We start from the raw sequence: 22,872 nt of genomic DNA, 5'->3' as shown, positions 1-22,872 counted from the left end.
CCCCTGAAAGGTGCCAAATGTGCCACCGGAGGGGGGGAGGGTTCTAAAAAGCAGAGGTTCAATTGTTGTGTGAACCTCCGCTTTAAGATAAAAAAAACCTTCTGTCTTTACAACTCCTTTACTGAAAGAGGACAGTAGAGACCCTGAAACGCGTTGGCTGTTTGTGTGATTTTATTTATTAAGTTATTTTTTTGCTGTGACTAATAAAGACTTCTATGTAGCGTTATCTTTCTGCTCAACCTGCTGCTGTAGATGTTACGGAAAAAAAATGACAACGTGTTCCCTCTGTTAATGTGTTATCACATCTGTTTGCAGATTGACGCTGCCTGGCAGGATTGTGGAAGATGGGAGACAGAAAGCCGTATATAATGCTGACGATGGTAAGATCATGTCACTTAAATCATGTTTTCCATGTAAAGTATTACATTTATCCACTGTTATGTGCGTCTCTGGTCAAGATTTAGTTCTTATCAAGGGCTACAATCAGCTTTGTAATCAATATTCATTAGCTGTTTACAGGATTTTGGTTTCCACTGTGCCCAGTCAAGAATGTTTAAAAGAGAAGTATGGGGTTTGGTTATTCTTTAAATTCATACTTGCCTAGGTGATGCAGCAACTGTCCCCTGCCGACTCTAACACTGAGAACTCAGCGATTGAACGCCGCTGATCGCTCGGTTCTCAGGGCTCCTTGAGCAGATAGCTGGTGACTGTCAGCAGCTCTCTGCACCCCCCGTGCTCACTGGAGTGCAGGGCTGTGGAGGGGGCAGGGGCAGCTGGCTTGGGCTCTTAGCGTAGGAGACGTACAGCCAAACGAGCTTGCAAACATTCCATGTAGGCAGTTGTAGATTGACCATCATGGCGTCTTACAAAAAGTAACCATTTTTAGTAAAGTATGATGGATACAAAGTTTATGCTTTTAACCACTTGCCGCCCGCCCTATTACAGAATACCGGCAAAGTGGTTTGATATTCCTGATCGGACGTCATATGACGTGATCAGGAATATCGAGCCGGGGGCGCGCAGCGGCGATTGTTGTTGCGGGGTGTCAGTCTGACACCCTGCAACACCGATCTAGGTATCCGACGGAGACTCTTTACCACGTGATCAGTCGTGTCCAATCACGGCTGATCAGGATGTAAATAGGAAGAGCCGGTGATCGGCTTTTCCTCACTCGCGTCTGACAGACGCAAGTAGAGGAGAGCCGATCGGCTGCTCTCCTGACAGGGGGGGTCTGTGCTGATTGTTTATCAGCACAGCCCCCCCTCGGATCCTACCCAGGACCACCAGGGAAGCTGCCCAGGACCAACAGGGAAGCGATCCACACTGGACCACCAGGTATGCCCCCAGACCACCAGGGAAATGCCACTGTGTGCCCAGGCAGCTGCCAATCTGTGCCCAGGCAGCTGCCAGTCAGTGCCCACTGCAATGCCTACCACTGCCAGTGCCACCAGTGCCTCATTTTAGTGCCGCCCATCAGTGCCCAGCAGTGCCGCCCATCAGTGCCCAGCAGTGCCGCCTATCAGTGCCACGCTATCAGTGCCTAGCAGTGCCCAGCAGTGCCGCCTTTCATTGCCCATCAGTGTCGCCCATCAGTGCCACCCATCAGTGCCCATCAGTGCCGCCTATCAATGCCCATCAGTGCTGCATATGAGTGCCGCCTACCAGTGCCCATCAGTGCCGCATTTCAGTGCCCATCGTCAGTGCCTGCTCATTGGTGCCACCTCATCGGTGCCGCCTTATCAGTGCCCATCAGTGAAAGAGAAAACTTACTTATTTACAATTTTTTTTAACAGAAACAAAAGCAAAACTTTTATTTTTTTCAAAATTTTCGGTCTTTTTTTATTTGTTTAGCAAAAAATAAAAACCGCAGAGGTGATCAAATACCACCAAAAGAAAGCTCTATTTGTGGGAACAAAATGATAAAAATTTTGTTTGGGTACAGTGTAGCATGACCGCGCAATTGTCATTCAAACTGCGACAGCACTGAAAGCTGAAAATTGGTCTGGGCAAGAAGATGTCTAAGTGCCCGGGATTGAAGTGGTTAAAGTGTTTACGTTTTCACCAAAAATGAAAAGGTGAACTAACGCCATACACCCCCTGCCCCCCCTCTTCCCCTTCAGTCCCTGCTGTACTTACCTCCAAGGGTGATTAGCTGTCACTGCTCATGCAGCTGTTGCAGGGGTCCAGGGATTTGAAATCCCAGCTTATCTTCCCCAGAATCGCTCTGATCCATCCTGGAAGTGCTGCTTCACACTGATGCGATGCAAGAAACCGCATGTGAATCGGACAGGAATTGTATCGCATTCCTGTTCAAATCACATGTAATTATTTGCAGTGCGATTTGCGCCAATTCATTTTGCATGACTCAAATCGCACTGCACCCACACAAAAAAGGTGCATGAAGCTTTTTTTGCCATACTGAAAGCAGCCAATCGCACTGCGTTTTGCAACCTGTTGTTGGGGTGTGCTTGACTTAACATTGACACCCGCAGTGGTTCACATGGACGGAGTGCAATTATGATGCGGTGTGGGAAACTCACAGAAATCGCTGAGGAATCAGTGTGAACCGAGACTAAGGAAAGAAGAAGAGCGGGATTTCAAATCTCTGGACTGCGGCATGGGCAGTGACAGCTAATCACCCATGGAGGTAAGTAGAGCAGGGACCTGGAGGGGTGGGGAAGGGTGTATAGTGTTCACCTTTTCTTGTTTTGTGAAAAAGTGAACTTTCATTTTGAAGTGGAGCTAAAAAGCAGCAAGCACACAGGCTTTTATTGCAGAAGTGACCTTCCTGCTCGCTGTCTCCTCCGGCACTACAAAATGAGCTGCGCATGCATAGCTCAGCTTACAGTGCCAAGCCAGTCTCTGAGTGCTGGGATGACGTCACTGCTGTGCATGCACAGCAGTGACTTTACCCCCCACCGGCCAGTGAAGAGGCCTGAAGACTGACACAGAAGAAGATGCTGGCGCCAGCACAGGACCGTTGGCTTGCGACAAAATGCACCTGCAAAGTGCGCCTGCTACCTATACGTGTGGTGCCATAAAAGGATAAGTTTGCCTTTGGAACATGTGCCACCCATTTTTGGGGTGGAACATGTAACATGTTGCAGCATTTGCAGCCTCTCCCCTCCCGATCCCTCCCCCTCTCTGACAGTGGGCGGGGGATCCTTTCCCTGCATCTACTGTCATAATTTGAAAACTGTGTGAATGAATGCCTACAAGTACTATTAGCCATTGCAGCTGACGGCTTGTAGTTTTCAATGAAGTATGAGGCGCTGGAGAGCGCTCTCGTAGTCCATTAATCTTTCGTCTCAGGTAACTGCCTGAGGTACGAGCAGATAGCTATGCTGTGTGTCTACAGGAGCCTGAGATGCAGATCGCAGGTACAGTGCTCTTGGAAAAAAATAAATGCACATTTTTTTAACTGCAAAAAAATTTGAATTCATTATTATTTATTTTTTAACCACTTAAAGACCACCCACCGCATATATACTGCGGCAGGGCGGCTCTATTGTGCGAAACAACGTACCTGTACGTCATTTTGTGCCTCTGCACGGAGTGGGAGCCAATCAGCGGGTCTGGTGGACCCGATGTCCGTCGGCCACCCGCAATCGCTCCACAGAGAGGCAGAAAGGGGATCTGCCTATGTAAACAAGGCTGATCCCACGTTTTGACAGGGAAATACACAGATCTTCTGTTCTTTGTAAGCAGGAACACGGATCTCTGTGTTCCTGTGAATCCATCCCCCACACAGTTAGAAAACACTCCCAGGGAACACACTTAACCCCTTGATTGCCCCTGATGTTAACCCCTTCCCTGCCAGTGTCATTTATACAGTAACAGTGCATTTTTTTTGTTTTTTAGCACTGATCACTGTATAGGTGTCACTGGTCCTCAAAAAGTATCACTTCGTGTCAGATTTGTCTGCCGCAGTGTCGCAGTCCCACTAAAAATCGCTGATCACCACCATTACCAGTAAAACCAATAAAAAAAAAATTAAAAGTCCATAAATCTATCCCATAGTAATTGTCAGTTAAAATAAGGCAGTGCCGTATCGCAAAAAATGGCCTGGTCATTAAAGGGGTAAAACCTTCCAGGGCTGAAGTGGCTAAGAAAGGTTAAGTTGTCCTTTTAACAATTAATGGCATCAGAAGTACGATGCGCATTTGCAGTACACTTCCGAAATGCGCTACAAATTGTGCATCGTACTTCTGATGCCATTAATTGTTAAAAAATTGCGTTTTCCGTGTGCTTTCTTGTGTGTTCCGGAAATGCCAGGTGTGAATGCAGCCTAAGAAAACCAATTTGGTGATAAATTAAAAATTTACATTGTTTAATATTTCACAGTCCTGGTTTACAGTAAAAAATGTGTTGCCAATTTGGAGTTTAATTTTAATGACATTTTTTTTATTTTTTTTTTTGCGTGATGGGTTTGCTGAGAACAGTACAATGAACAGGACCAGGGCACACAAATTGTAGACACATATAGCTATCCATGCAAATGGGGGCTGATGACCTTGCTGATGGCATTAATGTACTGAACCATCCGGCTCTGTGGACCTCCCCAGTCTCAGTGATGGGGAGTGCTGCATTGTAACACCTGTATGTACCGTGCCTGTTGGAAGAACTGTTTTGGCTGCTTACCAGTATGTTGTATTGTTTCTATTCCAGGGATATTCACTGTCCGAGTGCCTAAAGAGACCCCAGGACAGCATTTTGAAGGCCTGAATCTGCTGACTTCACTATTGGCACCAAAAGGAGTCAGAACAGCAAAACCCCTTGTGGAAGAAATAGGTGAGACATTTATTACTTACATTTATTTTAATCCATCTCCATTAAAGCGGTTGTAAACCACTGGCCTTTTTTTTTTTTTTTTTTGGAACCTGTAAAAGCCATAATGTGCTAGTATGCATTGCATACTAGCACATTATGTTAAACGTACCTTTAAAGCGAAGCCCTCCCGCGCCGAGAAGTCAGCGCTGCAGGGGCTCCCATCTTCACCTGTCTTGCTTCCGAGTCCAGCTCTGTGACTGGCGGAGCCTCCATGACGTCACTCCTGCGCATGGGCACGGGAGCCCTTATTCACGGCACAGGGCTTTGAAGGAGAGGGCACGGGTGTTCGTTCCTTCGGCGCGCATGCGCCAGTGATGTCCCTGGCGGCTGCATAAAATGTAAATATCTCCTAAATGGCGCACGTTTAGGAGATATTTACACTACCTATAAGTAAGCCTTATTATAGGCTTATCTATAGGTAAAAGCAAAAGATGGAAGGTTACTTCCACTTTAAAAGGGTTTCCAGGTTTTCTGGAGATCTGCTATCTGATTTGAACAAGATAAAAAGAGGGCGCACCAGCCTCGTGCATTATTCCAAGGCACTTTATTAAAAAACAAATCAAAAAACCCCCCCAAGGCAATTTATTAATAAAAACAATTTAAAAACTACTCACAAACATGTGGAGAATTATTGCTTGTAAAAGCCACCTATTTGTGGCAATCAGTCCTGGAACATACAGTCTTCAGATAGCAAAAGGAAGGACATCAGGATCGCTGCTGGCTGACGCATTTCAAAGGAGTACCTTCTTCCTCAGAGCCTTGATGGGCTTTAACGTGGAAGGGCTTTACAGCCGCCTGTTCTCTTCCACAGCTCACGGAAGGTACAGTCAGATGCAGCCCCTTTTTAGGTATTTTGATAGCCAGCTGGGCTGGCTGTCAAAATATATTAGCCACCAGTGGCGGCCGCTCCATCAGGGGCGCCGCCCCCCTAATCCACGCACCTGGCAACTAATCTACATGCAGGGCGTCGGACGCATGGATTTCAATGGGGTTTTTTTGTTTTGTTTTTAAGCACATGATTAGAGTCTGAGGCTCTAATTGGCTTTAAAAAAGGGTGGGCTTGGGGCACAGTCTTGGGACTCCCGGCCAATCGGTTCTCAGGACCCACTTCCTGTTTGGCTGGGAGGAGAAGCTCTTCCCTCTGCAAGCTGGAGCGAGGAGCAGCAGGTGGAGGGGCAGCAACAGCCTCTTTAATTGCAAATAAAAGCTTTCCCGCTACTAGAAGAGTGTGACACAGAAAAAAGGAAAAAATATATATAATAATAACAAGCACACAATGAACAAATAATATAAACAAGTGTTCAAAGTGAACAAAATAAAGTGCCAAATAGGAATATACCTGCTGCAAAACCTAATTTGTGTTCACAATACACAAAGTAAAATTGGTAATAATAAATAAAGTGATTCTGTGCAATGGTGTATCAGCACTCAGCTATCATGCTGACAAATGTGAAAATAAATAATTGTGAATAATAAAGTTCATAAAAAAAAAAAATGGAATGAGCGTAAAAACAAAGAGATGGTGGGTTTCAAAAAAATATCAATAAAAAAGAAACGAAAAAGAGAAAAGGAGTCCATACACAGATGTAGGTGAAAATAGATAAATCAATGTGATGATCCCCTCTTCAATAGATCCAATTCCAAGCTTCAATCACCACTGTGATGTATATCACATAGAAAATGAGCTTGCAGAACTCTCACCTCAAATCTCTTAATAACTAGCATCACCACCATATCACCAGCATTGAACCTTCTATTCCTCCATCCTCCACTAGGGCGTCTCCATCTTTAATCAATTCTCCAGATGACACACACCGAGTAGATGGATAAGGTGACTGATACACTACTTCCGGCCCTACAAGCTCCAAACGGAACAAAAACCACCAGAGGGGGAGGGGAAGGACTGTCCGGAGTCGCGTGACGTCACTCCCGGGCATGCACACGGGAGCCGTTAGTCACGGCACACGCTGGGGGAAGAAATGGCATGGTGGTCCGTTTCTTCACAGCACATGCGCCGGTGATGACAAGTGAGGTATCTCCAAAACGGTGCACGTTTAGGAGATATTTCCACTACCTATAGGTAAGCCTTATTCTAGGTTTACCTAAAAGACAAACAAAGGGGTTTACAACCACTTTAACATGCTGGTTGCTGATGCCCTTTAACCCGTTTTGTTTTTGACTGTAGCTTTGTCGCTATTGTCCATCTACCTCTTGTACCCTCCCCTTTTGTTCTGCCATTTTTTTCTGCTGTATGCGGTGTCACATGTCTGTAAAATCCTCCATAAACCCAATAAACTATATATGTAAAAGATAGCTGAAACCTCATGTAGGTCAGACAGAGATGTATATTCATTGCTGTGTGGTTGGCCTCTGTATACAGATTCCCTGTTCTGGAGCAGGCTGAGTGACACATTGTAAGAGATCCCGGCAGCACACAGACCAGTGGGACACGAGTCTCCCAGGGCTAATATCTGCTTCCTGATGGTATAAAGCCTGCGAGTGGAAGCGATGACAGTGATTCATGCATTAAATGACCAGGCACGGCTATGGGGCCTCTGAGAGACCCGCTCACTGTAATTTCCTGCCTGGAGGGCTCTCGTCCTGGTCCCTGAGGGGGAGCCATAACCCACAGGAATAATTCAGGTACTCAGACTACAATCCCACCGCTTGACACATAGCGGGGGTGCAAGAGGCAGAACGGGCAAGGATGCAATAGATCTCTGAGTGTTATTCGAGTAAGTCTTCACTTTATTCCGCTCCAGAAGGTAAAAATAATTCCATCGACGCTTCATGTGAGCTTATACAGTTTGTTCTGATGTATACCTGGATTTAAGAGCTCCTTTGGAGACCATTTATAACCGAGGGTGGATATCATTATCTGCTGTCTGTTCTACTTGGCACTATTCCACACCACCACCTGCATTTTGTGACTCATGCTTGAAATGGGGGCATACTATGGCGTTCCTCTTAAAGTGGTATTAAACCCAAAAGCAAAAATGTATTATATTGCAGCTTACCAATTCTTACATGTGATGGATGCATTTGTTTTTTTTCTTTTTTATCTTTCTTTCATCTATTTTTATCTGGTAATCCAGCCGGCAAGTCTGTTGTTTTTTCAAAAGCACAAACTGTCTTGTAGATGTATCAGGTTACATGGATGAGACAAACCATTTAACCCTGACAGGGGTGCTCACAATGATCATCTTTTATTTGTTCATGTAAAACCTTTATCCCAAATACCCCTTCCACACTGGGGCGGGAGGTGCGTCGGCGGTAAATCGCCGCTATTATTAGCGGCGCTTTATGGTCGATTTAGCGGCGGTATTCGGCCGCTAGCGGGGCGGTTTCCCCCCCCGATAGCCGAGAAAGGGTTAAAAACCACCTCTGCAGAGGCGGTTCGCCGGCGGTATAGCCACGCTGCCCCATTGATTTCAATGGGCAGAAGCGGTGTATACACCGCTCCTTCACCGCTCCGAAGATGCTGCTAGCAGGACTTTTTTTCCCGTCCTGCCAGCGCACCGCTCCAGTGTGAAAGCCCTCGGGGCTTTCACACTGGAGACACAGCAGCGCCACTTTCGGGTCGGTTTGCAGGTGCTATTTTTAGCGCAATAGCGCCTGCAAACCGCCCCAGTGTGAAAGGGGTCAAAGGGGAAAAAAGGTTTGCTGTAACTGATCTTTACCCTCTTACCTACCGGGCACTTTCACCCCCTTCCTGCCTAGGCCAGTTTTCAGGTGATTGTAAAGGTTTGTTTTTTAAATTTTTTTCTGTGAAAGGGTTTTGCACAGAGCAGCCCCGATCCTCCTCTTCATCGCTGGGGTCCCCCAGAGGCGCTCCTGGCTCCATCTCTCCATCGGGTGCCCCCACAGAGAGCTGCTTTCCATGGGGGCACCTGTGCGGGCACGCTCACGAGTTCCGACTGCTGCGGCCATTGACATAGTGACTCCCGTGTCACTGGATATGATTGACAGCTCCTGCTGCTATCTATCCAATGAGGACCCGAGACAGCGGCTGGAGGTGCTGAGCTGCAGCACAGAACAAAGACTAGAAAAACCATGAGACTTTACAACTCTGCAGTCATGCAACACCGTATCTAAACAAAATTGTTTATCATTTTTATGAGACAGATAGAGCTTTCTTTTGGTGGTATTTAATCGCCACTGGGGTTTTTTAGTTTTTTGCTAAAAAACAAAAAAGGACAGAAAATTTTGAAAAAAAAAAAAAAAGTTTTTCTTTGTTTGTTTATGTTATAAAATGATGTAAATAAGTATTTTTTTTTCCTTCACTGATGTGCACTAATAGGTTGCACTGATGAGGCACCACTGATGAGATGGCACTGAAGGCCACTGATGAGAAGGCACTAATATGCAGCACTGATGGGCAGTACTGAAAGGCATCACTGCTGGCCCCTGAATGACATTACTACTGGGCACTGACTGGCATCACTGCAGGGCACTGTTGGGGCTGCACTCATAATCAAGATCAATGCCGATAACCATCATTTTCTTTTTTACATGTGATCAGCTGTGATTGGACACAGCTGATCACATGGGTAAAGCACCTCATCATCAGCGTTTTACCTAGATTGGTGATGCGCTGTGTCCCAGGGACAGAGGGTGCAAGAACGTCATATGACGTCGTCCCAGAAGAAGAGAGCCGCCACGCGCCCGTCAATTCACAGTACTGCGGGCAGGAGGTGGTTAAAGTGTGAGCTGGAGTTTGGCTTCAATTTGTTAGTGTAGTTAAATCTGCTAGTACAGTGGATTAGTTAAATATGTTAAAGTGATTTTAAAGGCTCAAGGTTTTTTACCTTCATGCATTCTATGCATGAAGGTATAAAACCTTCTGTGTGCAGCGGTCCCCCCCAGCTTCCCTAATACTCACCTGAGCTACCTCTCGATCTAGCGATGTGCACGTGATCTAAGCTTTTCCCGGGTCTCTTAATCCTCATTGGGTGAGACAGCAGGGGGAGCCATTGGCTCCTACTACTGTCAATCACAGCCAGTGAGCCAATGAGGAGAGAGCAGGGGCAGGGCAGAACCTCGGCTCTGTGTGTCTTATGAATGCATAGAGCGGGGCTCGGGAGCGAGCACGTACCAGTGCTCCCAGAGCAAGCGGCTTGCTATTGAGGGGAACTGGCTGAAGAGGAGAAGCCAGGAGCGCCGGCCCGAAAAGAGGAGGATTTAAGTAGTCAAGTATAACATGTTTGTTATTTTAAAAAAAAAACAACAAAAAAAACAGAACCTTTTAATGTCACTAGCTAGTACCTATTGTGTATCATAGTTAAAGCAGTACTCTCTGTCCATCTTTCTCAGGCACACACAAACAGCAATAAAAGCCTAACAGGGGTCCACACACTATCCATAATGGAAAAAACTGTTATAGATACATCTTATTATGGGACTGTTTTAAGGGATGAGGAAGTATAAAACTTTTTTTCAATTAGTAGCTTTTTTTGTTTCTTATATTGGTCATTTTTTTTTTAGGGGCTACCAGTGAGATTCCCGAAGATGACGATGAAGACTTTGATTGGCAGATTGAACAGACTCCCTATGAAGAATCACCCCCGGATGAGCTTAATCCGCAGTTCAGCTATGGTTTTGGAAATTTGAGAGTCGGAGTCTTCAGACGACTGCAGGTGCTTTTTGTGTATTTCTTGCAGTGATAGTATCCGCTAGTTAATCACTTCCCAAAATGGTCAAGGATGTAACCCCAGGCTGGACAAGTCCTGATCACATTGGCAGGCAAGGAAAGCAAGACAGCAGCCAAATAATGCCTTCCATGCATTCATACAATTTTCAGGGATGTTGGGGAAAAAGTTCTGATGGTGCTTGTGGAAATGTGTAGCTTTAAAGAGAATGTATAACTTTGCCCATTAAGGGCACCCCCTACCTCTAACTGATACTTACCTTCCCTTTGCTCCCTCACTACTCTGCTGGTCTTCCAGAGCTCTGGTGTCAAGTTTGGGTGGAAGACAGCACTGGACCGGTGGCACTGGAGGGTTTAGAGGGAATTGCTTCCAATGGATTGTATCCTAATTGTAGGTGGTAGACTCTCTGTTGGGGTCTAGGGCTACTACCTTTCTGATAATGACAATGGGGCCCTTACTACAGGGAACACTCGGGTGATTAGAGAGGTGCACCTGGTGTCCAGACAAACGTCTCACTTGATGATTTTTATAATTGTTTTTTGAAGATAAATGTTTACAAATAGAGCCATCACTTTTTAGGAATAGCCTCTCCCTTCTTTAGGGCTGTATTTCTTGGAGAATGGTTAGGCTCTAAAATGGTTAGGCCTCATGTACAAAGACGTTTTTACAGCCGCTTTTTTGAGCGTTTTTTGCAGCTTAAAAAGGCCTGTCTATGTTAGTCTATAGCTTCATGCCCACCTAGGCATTTTTGAGCTGCAAATGGCATAGGCGTTTTTAAGCTGTAAAAAAAAACCCAGGACCAGTGGGTTCTGAGAGACGTTTTTCAGCGGTAAAAACGCTCTAACGCAGATAAACGCTCAAAAACGTCACTCACCAATGTTTTTTAACGTTTTTGATCCATTGAAAAAAAAAAAAAAAAAACGCTAAAAAATGCTAACGCGGAAAAACGCTATTGCAAAAACGTTGAAAAAAGTTTAAAAAAATCACTGCAAAGATACTGGCGTTTTCATAACGTTATTTTAACATCCTGTGTGCATGAGGCCTTAAATTTATTCAATCAGCAGTTCTGCAGCATGCCGGCGTGTTGTGCACCAAAGGAAGCCACTCTCCTGCCTCTGTTCCACAACACGCCAGCATGCTGCACAGCCACTGATATTTTAATATATGTTACTATATATAGATATAGATATCTATATATAGATAGATAGAGATATATATATATATATATATATAGATATAGATATAGATATAGATATAGATATATATATATATAACCCTCCCAGAGCCTAACCATTCTCCAAGAAATACAGCCCTGAAGAACCAGGAGGCAATGTATTTTCTTTTGTTTATTTATTACGGGTACTTATAAAGTACCGTCAATTTAGACCAGTGGTCCTCAAACTTTTTAGACAGGGGGCCAGTTCACGGTCCCTCAGACTGTTGGGGGGCCGCACTATAGTTTAAAAAAAATATGAACTAATTCCTATGCACACATCTTATTTGTAGTGCAAAAAAAAAAAAAAAAGAACAATTGTAATCAATATAAACTTATCAGTATTTCACAGACTCCCCTCATTACAGAACCACTTCCAATCACATACTTCCCCCATCACAGATCCCCCCCATATCAGTCCCCCACCATAGCACAGAGTCCCCCACATCACAGATCCCCACCGTAGCACAGAGTCCCCCACATCACAGATCCCCACCATAGCACAGAGTCCCCCACATCACAGATCCCCACCATAGCACAGAGTCCCCCACATCACAGATCCCCACCATAGCACAGAGTCCCCCACATCAGTCCCCCACCATAGCACAGAGTCCCCCACATCAGTCCCCCACCATAGCACAGAGTCCCCCACATCAGTCCCCCACCATAGCACAGAGTCCCCCACATCAGTCCCCCACCTTAGCACAGAGTCCCCCACATAGCACAAAGTCCCGCACCTTAGCACAGAGTCCCCCACATAGCACAGAGTCCCCCACCATAGCACAGAGTCCCCCACATCAGTCCCCCACCATAGCACAGAGTCCCCCACATAGCACAGAGTCCCCCACATCACAGATCCCCACCATAGCACAGAGTCCCCCACATCACAGATCCCCACCATAGCACAGAGTCCCCCACATCAGTCCCCCACCTTAGCACAGAGTCCCCCACATAGCACAGAGTCCCCCACCATAGCACAGAGTCCCCCACATCAGTCCCCCACCATAGCACAGAGTCCCCCACATAGCACAGAGTCCCCCACATCAGTCCCCCACCATAGCACAGAGTCCCCCACATAGCACAGAGTCCCCCACATCACAGATCCCCACCATAGCACAGAGTCCCCCACATCAGTCCCCCACCATAGCACAGAGTCCCCCACCATAGCACAGAGTCCCCCACATCAGTCCCCCACCATAGCACAGAGTCCCCCACATCAGTCCCCCACCATAGCACAGAGTCCCCCACATCAGTCCCCCACCATAGCACAGAGTCCCCCACATCAGTCCCCCACCATAGCACAGAGTCCCCCACATCAGTCCCCCACCATAGCACAGAGTCCCCCACATCAGTCCCCCACCATAGCACAGAGTCCCCCACATCAGTCCCCCACCATAGCACAGAGTCCCCCACATAGCACAGAGTCCCCCACATCACAGATCCCCACCGTAGCACAGAGTCCCCCACATCACAGATCCCCACCGTAGCACAGAGTCCCCCACATCACAGATCCCCACCGTAGCACAGAGTCCCCCACATCACAGATCCCCACCGTAGCACAGAGTCCCCCACATCACAGATCCCCACCGTAGCACAGAGTCCCCCACATCACAGATCCCCACCATAGCACAGAGTCCCCCACATCACAGATCCCCACCATAGCACAGAGTCCCCCCGTGTGTCACAGATCCCCACCATAGCACAGAGTCCCCCCGTGTGTCACAGATCCCCACCATAGCACAGATCCCCACCATAGCACAGACTCCCCCCGCCGCCCTTACACTTACCTGTATCACGCAGGACACGAGGCATGGTAGGTCCGGACGGAGGGCGGGACTTTGGAAGTGAGGGGCAGGTGATTGGTTCCTGGGACCGCTCTGATGCCTAGTAACCAATCACCTGCTTCTTAGCACAGAAGGTTCTTTGCCCGGCCTGTCATGTTTCCCGTCCTGTGTGATGGAGGGAGCAGAGGGCAGGGGCAGTGCTGGAATTTTAAAGGGGCAGTCCGCGGGCCGGATCAAAAACGCTGGAGGGCCGGATTCGGCCCGCGGGCCGTAGTTTGAGGACCCCTGATTTAGACATTGCTTTACATATATATTATACATTCACATCAGTCCCTGCCCTCAAAGAGTTTACATTCTAAGGTCCCTAACTCTCTCACATTCATACATACACATATTAAGGCCAATTTAGACAGGAGCCAATTAACCTCCCAGCATGTCTTTGGAGTGTGGGAGGAAACAGGAGTACCCAGAGGAACATGCAAACTCCAGGCAGGTAATGGAGTGGTTGGTATTCGAACCGAGGATATCCATTCCCCTAAAACGCGTTGGCTCTACTTGTATACTCCTTTTCTTCAATAATTATTATAAAAATCAAGGGAGATGTTTTTCTGGACACCGGGCACTCGTCTCCAATCACCCAAGAGCCCCGAGTGTAACTTCTGTGTAAGCTTAGTATATGCAGACCTAAAGCCCAGTTGAACTTTCAGTTTAAATTCAATAAATACAGTGCCTTGAAAAAGTATTCATACCACTTGAAATTTTCCACTTTTTGTCATGTTACAACCAAAAACGTAAATGTATTTTATTGGGATTTTATGTGATAGACCAATACAAAGTGGCACATAATTGTAAAGTGGAAGGAAAATGATAAATGGTTTTCAAACCTTTTTACAAATATCTGAAAAGTGTGGCGTGTATTTGTATTCAGTCCCCTTTACTTTGATACCCCTAACTAAAATCTAGTGGAATCAATTGCCTTCAGAAGTCACCTAATTAGTAAATAGAATCCATCTATGTGTAATTTAATATCAGTATATATACAGCTGTCTGTGAAGCCCTCTGAGGTTTGTTAGAGAACCTTTGTGAACAAAAACAGCATCATGAAGGCCAAGGAGCACACCAGACAGGTCAGGGATAAAGTTGTGGAGAAGTTTTAAAGCAGGTTTAGGTTATAAAAAAATATCCCAAGCTTTGAACATCTCGCGGAGCTCTGTTCAATCCATCATCTGAAAATGGAAAGAGTATGGCACAACTGCAAACCTACCAAGACATGGCCGTCCACCTAAACTGACAGGCCGGGCAAGGAGAGCATTCATCAGAGAAGCAGCCATGAGGCCCATGGTAACTCTGGAGGAGCTGCAGAGATCCACAGCTCAGGTGGGAGAATCTGTCCACAGGACAACTATTAATCAGGCACTCCACAAATCTGGCCTTTATGGAAGAGTGGCAAGAAGAAAGCTATTGTTGAAAGAAAGCCATAAGAAGTCTTGTTTGCAGTTTGCGAGAAGCCTTGTGGGGGACACAGCAAACATGTGGAAGAAGGTCAGATGAGACCAAAAGTGAACTTATTGGCCTAAAAGTAAATCGCTATGTGTGGTGGGAAAACTAACACTGCACATCACCCTGAACACACCATCCCCGCCGTGAAACATGGTGGCGGCAGAATGATGTTGTGGGGATGCTTTTCTTCAGCAGGGACAGGGAAGCTGGTCAGAGTTGATGGGAAGATGGATGGAGCCAAATACAGGGCAATCTTAGAAGAAAACCTGTTATGCCGCGTGGCGGACAATCCGACCAAGTGTGGGCTCCTTCGGATCTACAGCAGACTTTTTCGGTCGAAAATCTGACGGACTTTAGATTTGGAACATGTTTCAAATTTGTCCGATGGACTCAAGTCCAGTCAAAAAATCCGCTCGTCTGTATGCTAGTCCGACGGAGGAAAACCGACGCTAGGGCAGCTATTGGCTACTGGCTATGAACTTCCTTGTTTTAGTCCGGTCGTATGTCATCACGTACGAATCCGTCGGACTTTGGTGCGATCATGTGTAGGCAAGTCTGTTCCTTAGAAAGTCCGTCGGAAAGACCGTCGGACCTTTGATGCCCTAAAGTCCGCCCGTATGTACAGGGCATTAGAGTCTGCAAAAGACTTGAGACTGGGATGGAAGTTCACCTTCCAGCAGGACAACGACCCTAAACATATAGCCAGAGCTACAATGGAATGGTTTAGATCAAAGCATATTTGTGTGTTAGAATGGCCCAGTCAAAGTCCAGACCTAAATCCAAATGAGAATCTGTGGCAAGACTTGAAAATTGCTGTTCAGACACTTTCCATTCAATCTGACAGAGCTTGAGCTATTTTGGAAAGAAGAATGGACAAAAATGTCACTCTCTAGATGTGCAAAGCTGGTAGAGACATCCCCAAAAAGACTTGAAGCTGTAATTGTAGTGAAAGGTGGTTCTACAAAGTATTGACTCGGGGGGGGGGGGTGTCGAATACAAATGTTCACCACACTTTTCACATATTTACTTTAAAAGTTTTTATTAATGGTATAGTAAAATATTAACAATAACAAGTAGACTACGCAGTGCCATGTAGGAAAATACAAAGAACCAATGTGCAACTGCAGAGACTGAACCGTCAGAGCAATGGGCAATCATGTTATCATATTATGAAAAACACACCACTAAAAAAAGACTTGGTAACTAGTAAAGTAGCGTAACCATAACTTATAGCAACAAAAAAGCTGGTCTGAGGAGGTATCATCTTAGGGATATTATTGTATTGGTAAGGGCTCAACACATACCCATAGTTGCACCGAAATAAAACTACTGACACTTGCAGGCCCAATTCACATAAGGCAGGAAAAACAAACAAACAAAAAAAAAACCACAAGGAATAACAGAAAAGAGAGGAGAAGAAAAAGAGGTCATAGTTTAAGTGAGAATCCAGAGACGAAAGGAAGATCTAAATCAAGGAAGGGGACAAGGCAGGGGAGGAGGAGCCTGGGGACTACATTGTCGATCTGAGAGAGGGGAACATGGCGATACATTTCCTATGGTTCCCAGGTGCTTTTAAAGAGGGTCTGATGGTCATTTGACAATGTTTTGCATATTTTTCATGAATCATAATCCACTAAATTATATGTTTCAGCCTTCTAAATGACACTGAGGGTGCCTTCCATGCTCCTGCTATAACAATCTTAGCAGCTAATAAAGCAAAGTATACCAGGCGCTTTAAAGAATGAGGCCACCCAGGTGGGAGCTCATTAAGCAACGCTAAACTGGGTTGTTGGTCAGTGGACAACTAAGTCAGCTTTCGGAGCAACAATACCCTGTTCCAGAAATCCCTGAGTTGAGGACACTCCCACCATATATGCAACATAGAACCCCCTCAGTTTGCAATTTTGGAAACATTTTGCGGAAGTCGTAATATGCATCCTGGCTAGACAAGTGGGGACCAAATACCATCTGGTCAGGACTTTAAGACTAGCTTCTATCAATGTAACATTCAGGACACCCTTATAGGAGACCTGAAGTCTACGTGACCAGGGGTCCAGATCAACTTCAACATTAAGGTCCCTCTCCCAAGCCAGCATGTATGGCTGTTTCTGGACCAGGGTGAGCAGCGACTCGTACACCATAGAAATACCATCTCTTGTACCCTGGTCTGTGGAACACCATTATTCATAAGCTATCACTGGGGGGGGGTCTTCAGAAGGCCAGAGTGCAAAAAATTACATATTTGTAAAAAACTGAACTTCTCCGAAAGGGGCATCTCTAAGACCGAACGGCAATGAGTTAAGGTGGAAAAAGTAACTGATGCGGTATAGATCTTTGTCTGTTCACCATTTAAATGCCCTAATATCCATACCCGGAGGAAAATCAGGGTTATGAAATATGTTCCAAAGGGGTGTATGCGGAGATCAGCAAAGGATTGAGCCTCAGGTGATCCCAAATGGCCAGAGAATGGCATAGTGTGGGGAACTGAATTAAAGGCCTATCCCTAAGAGGACGCCATAGCAAGCAATCCATTGTATAGAACGAGACGGCCTGCTGCTCCAACTGTACCCAGTCCGGCCTCTCGTGGCGAAAATAAACATAAGACAATTGCATCGATTGTACCTCCTTGTAATACGCATAGAAGTCAGGGACACCCAAACCCCCTTTAGAACTAGACGCACACAAGGTAGTGCAAGCTAGTCTAGGACCCTTAGACCCCAGATAAATTTCAACACTTTAGTTTGAAAGAGCAAAAGATCTGTTCTGGATACAGAAACTGGGAACGACCAGAAAAAGTATAGGAGTTTAGGTAAAAGAGTCATTTTGACTGCATTGATCCTACCCAGCCACCACTTTTCACATATTTATTTGTAAAAAAAAATTTGGAAAACCATTTATCATTTTCTTCCACTTCACAATTATGTTCCACTTTGTGTTGGTCTATCACATAAAATCCCAATAAAATTTATTTACGTTATTAGTTGTAACATGAGAAAATGTGGAAATTTTCAAGGGGTATGAATACTTTTTTCAATGCACTGTACATTTCAAGTTCATCAAAGGTCTGTAAGGTCTTACGGTTTGTTTGTCATTGCTTACCTTTAGCTTTTAGGAGGCTGGAGTGTATTTAGCGCAGTTAAACTGAAAGTGGTTCTAAAGGCAGAAGGTTTTTTTATCCTCATATACCTGAGCCCGCTCTCCCATCTCGATCCAGTGATGTTGCATAAGAGGCTCGGCTGTTGTAGACTCTCCCTCCTCTTTGGCTGAGATAACAGCAGGCGCCATTGGCTCCCTTTGCCATCAATCAAAGTCAGTGAGAAAATGAGGAGAGAGGGGGCTGGGCCGCGGCTCCGTGTCTGAATGGACACACAGAGCTGCGGCTCAGGTGCCCCCATAACAAGCTGCTTGCTGTGAGGGCACTCGGCAGGAGGGAGGGGCCAGAAACGGCGGCGAGGGACCTGAGAGGAGGATCTGGGCAAAACCATTACACAGAAAAGGTAACTATGACACATTTGTTATTTTTAAATGAAAAAAATGAGACTTAAAGGGGTTATAAAGCTTCATGGTTTTTAAAATCAAAAAAAGCAAACATACTTGCCTCCGCTGTGCAGTTGGTTTTGCACAAAGTGGCCCTGATCCTCCTCCTCTGGGGCCCCTCGGTGGCGCTCCTGGCTCTACCTCTTCTCGAGTGCCCTGTTGGAGAAGCGTTCTCCTTCAGGACACCTGTGCGGGTGTAATTTGATTGACAGCAGCGGGAGCCGATGCCTGCGCTGCTATCAATCTATCCAATTAGGACACGAGATGGAAACGCAGGGCTCAGGTAAGTATAACGGGGGCTGGGAGGGGGGGTGCTGAGTGGCAGGAGGTTTTTCACCTTAATGCATGGAATGCATTAAGGTGAAAAACCTTGGGGGTTTACAACCCCTTTAATATCTCTTGAAATTTCAGTTGCACTTTAATGACTTTCTGCAATATTTTAGGCCTGCTCAGTGAGTTCCTGCACTTTTCTTTAGTCCACTCACCAAGCATTCAGCATTAATAGCCATAAAGACTGAAGCCGTCAGCACCAACCATCCAAATAAAATGGTTTGGGCAAAGTGAAAAAGGCACCACAGAGCCCCTGGTGGTCAGATTACAGCACAACAGGCTTACAAACTTCTCTCCCATCATGATTTTTTCATTGCACTTACAGATAGTCATTTGCTTTCTTTTCAATCCAATGTTTTTTCATCTCCTAAGGGATTACACTGGTACAATATCAGATGCAATTTAAAAGACAAGTTATCCAAAATCTTCTCAACACTCTAAAGTTAATGGCAGAATACTTGTACTTTATCATATGATGTTCATTGACGATCTGACACTTGTGAAATATTTTATTCATCAATCAGTTGCATGAAGGTTATGCCATTATGCTAAAATAGTTTTGTTTGTCAAAGCTGGGTTGGGTATATTTAAAGCCACCTTCCATAAAAGCACTGGGTGTGAGGGTTGGTGGTGTGTTAGTTTTATCTCCAGTATTTTATTTTGCAAAGCTTTTGGAACTGGAGTAATGATTAAAGCACTGTCCATAATCTTTGCGCTATCCTTATCTGTTAAGGATACTGCCTGGGACTTCCCCCGCTAATCTGACAGGTGTAGTGATGCTGCTGTCACTAGCCCGTCAGATTGTAGTAGCAGGAACTCTCCAAATGGCGCCCCTCCACTTCACAGGACACTTGTGCCTGGGGCATCCGCCCTTCCTGTTAACGATAATGGTGGTCTCTGCGGGGGATTCGCCGCAAGATCACCGTCATGGGCGGGGGGGGAGAGGGGCCCCCTTCCCGTCGCTCTCCCACACCCTCCGCCGCTTACCGGAGCCGTCGGCGGAGGCGTTCGGGACCTGTCCGTGGCTGGGTATAGCAGAAGCAATGTCAAAATGTCACTTCTGCCCATGCGTCCTAAAGGCACATTTTTTTTGTTGTCATTTTTTCAAATGACATTTTTTCAAATATATGAGATCTGAGGACTTTTTGACCCCAGATCTCATATTTAAGAGGTCCTGGCATGCTTTTTTCTATTACAAGGGATGTTTACATTCCTTGTAATAGGAATAAAAGTGAACCAATTTTTTTTTTCTTTTAAACAGTGTAAAAATAAATAAAATCAAGTAAAATAAATAAGAAAAAAAAAATGTTTAAAGTGCCCTGTCCCGACGAGCTCGCGCGCAGAAGCAAACACGTACGTGAGTAGCGCCCGCATATGAATCGGTGGTCAAACCATACATGTGGGGTATCGCTGCGATCGGTCGAGCGAGAGCAATAATTCTAGACCTCCTCTGTAACTCAAAACATGCAACCTGTAGAATTTTTTTTTAAACGTCGCCTATGGTAAATGTTTGAGGTCATTCCGCGAGCGGGCGTAAGTTTGAAGCGTGACATGTTGGGTATCAATTTACTCGGCGTAACATTATCTTTCACAGTATAAAAAAAAATTGGGCTAACTTTACTGTTGTCTTATTTTTTAATTCAAAAAAGTAAATTTTTTCCAAAAAAGTGCGCTTGTAAGACCGCTGCGCAAATACAGTGTGACGGAAAGTATTGCAACAATCACCAGTTTATTCTCTAGGGTGTTAGAAGAAAAATATGTAACGTTTGGGGGTTCTAAGTAATTTTTTAGCAAAAAAAAAAACCTGTTTTTAACTTGTAAACACAGAGTCTGAAAAATAGGCCCGGTCCTTAAGTGGTTATTCCAGAGTTTAGTGTCACTTTAAGAGGCACATTGTTTATTGGGTGATGTTTAGGGTAGAGCACCCACATCCGGTTTCGTCTATATGATCTGCATATGGTTCTCATTTAACGTTCACAATGCCTTTCCTATTATTGTCCAGGCTCGTGCGATCGCTTTGTGTATTCACCTCTTCCAGCCCTTTGTGTTCCCACCTGTGTCACAATCTGCCCTGTGCTCTTTCAGGAAGAACTGAATGATGTTATTGACTTAAGAAACCCTGACGTCACCCCGGCCGCTGAACGCACACGCAGGCGCCTGGAAGCTGAAAAGGCCAAGTTTGACCCCGATCATTACCTGTAAGTGCCTTTTAATGTCTGTGAGACAGCCAGTTCCCCAGTAGGATTGACATCACTTTATGTCTGCCTCTGGATTTCTGCCTTTCAAAGCTCCGCCGTTCCACTTTGCTGCTTTTTGTTTTTTTTTCTTTTTTATCTATTTGGATGTTAGGATTTTCTCTGGCGGCTGAAGTGAACGCTGATTCCATATCACAGGCAGTAGCGGGAAAAAAAAATATCTTGTATCAAACAACAAAATCTTGTATCAGTGTACTATTTCCAATCCACCGAAATATAATTTATAAACCTTCTCCTCATCTCTTCCGTATTCATTATATTTTCTCTATCTCCTGAGCTCTTTTTTTCCCTTCTTTCTTGTTCTCGCTTCTCCCATCTCTATCTTTTAAATATATTTCTTAAAGCAGTATTAAACCAAAAAGCAAACATTCATTATATTGCAGCTTACCAATTCTCCAATGTGATGGCTGCATTCATTTTCTTTTTTTAGGCTTTTTATCTTCTATTTTCATCCAGTGATCGAGCCAGTAATTCTGTTGTTTTTTCAAAAGAACAAGCTTTCCAGCAGATATACCAGTTACTGAGACGAGGCACGCTCTATTTAGCACTGGCAGGGGTGATTTACAATGATGATTACTTTTATTTATGTAAAACCTTTATCCCCCCAGACCGACAATGCCATGCTTCAAAAGCCCTCCCTTTGCTTAAAGAGGAGTTCCCATTTTAAAAACAAAATTAAAAGTTAGCAGCTACAAATACTGCAGCTGCTGACTTTTAATAATCGGACACTTTACCTGTCCCAGGGTCCAGCGATGCGGGGGATAGAAGCTCCACTCGTCTGCCCCTCCATTCGGCGACGCCGACATTGCAACTGTGGGCGCTGGCCGTGATTGGCCGCTCAGTCATCTGGGACCTGTAATGTGTCCCAGATGATTGACAAGAGGGAGGGGCAGAGCTGAGCCCTTCCTGCGCCGAGGGGAAGTGATGTCACCAGCCCAGGCACTGAAGGAGGCAGACTACGAGGGACCCCCTAGCAACAGCCATTTAGAAGTGAATAAAAAAAAAAAAAATTCCAAATATTTTTTAAATTTTTTTTTTTTTTTTTTTTTTTTTTTTTTTTGGTGGAACACCACTTTAATCATCCAGAGTGGGGACACTCTAATTTACACCTGGTGATGTGGCCAGTAACCCACCTCCTGTATTAAAGGGGAAAAAAGACTAGGAGAAGAAAAGTGATGGAGCTACCACATCTAATGATTGGTAAGCTGCAATAAATTACATTTTTGCTTTTTGGTTTATTACTGCTTCAAAGATGAATTCTGGGAAAATATAAAAGACAAAACTCAAGGCAGTTCTGTATTCAGTAGTGGGCTAAATGAGAGAAATCTGATTCCTCCATCCAAACTAGACAGCATGATTGGTGCAATTTCTCCTGGTTCTTGTATTGCGACACTCAACACCCGAAGCTGTCTGAATACCTGAACAATGGCTGCATCCGATTTACTTTCATGGCTCTTTGTTCTCTCTCTGTCATTCTCTTGTATTTTTTTTTCTCATTTTCCTCAACAAAGACGATGCTGTTAGTTAAGATTATATATCATGTATGGGCGACATTCTATCATCCTTTTACATAATATCCAACACCAGTCAGGTGTGCAATAGTTTATTTCTCACCCCACATCCCCCCCTCTCTCCTCTCTAATCTTAGGTTGGGTTCACACTAGTGCGAATTGGATGTGGGTTTTATCCGCATCCAATTTGCATGGCAGGAGAGATTGTGACTCTCTCTCTATGGAGCCGGTTCACACATCTCTGCGGCAGCGCCGGAGCGGCTT

At 45.2% G+C, this 22,872-nt stretch overlaps 1 protein-coding gene across 1 annotated transcript in view; it reads left to right on the top strand.

Annotated features, from left to right (window-relative positions):
- LOC141102415 (protein SHQ1 homolog) overlaps positions 1 to 21,040 on the top strand; it is a gene marked incomplete at its 3' end in the record, with an annotated part of 35,916 nt that extends 14,876 nt beyond the window's left edge. Inside the window, 4 exon segments of the mRNA XM_073591372.1 lie at positions 316 to 380; positions 4,669 to 4,791; positions 10,315 to 10,466; positions 20,928 to 21,040. Of these exon segments, the coding sequence (XP_073447473.1) occupies positions 316 to 380; positions 4,669 to 4,791; positions 10,315 to 10,466; positions 20,928 to 21,040 (453 nt within the window).
- Positions 21,041 to 22,872: the final 1,832 nt, after the last annotated feature.

The sequence above is a fragment of the Aquarana catesbeiana genome, linkage group LG07 (assembly GCF_042186555.1).
Source record: "Aquarana catesbeiana isolate 2022-GZ linkage group LG07, ASM4218655v1, whole genome shotgun sequence".
In the NCBI taxonomy this organism is placed as follows: domain Eukaryota; kingdom Metazoa; phylum Chordata; class Amphibia; order Anura; family Ranidae; genus Aquarana; species Aquarana catesbeiana.
Note: the sequence above shows the minus strand (reverse complement) of the source record. Positions and strands in the feature narration are given on the sequence as shown.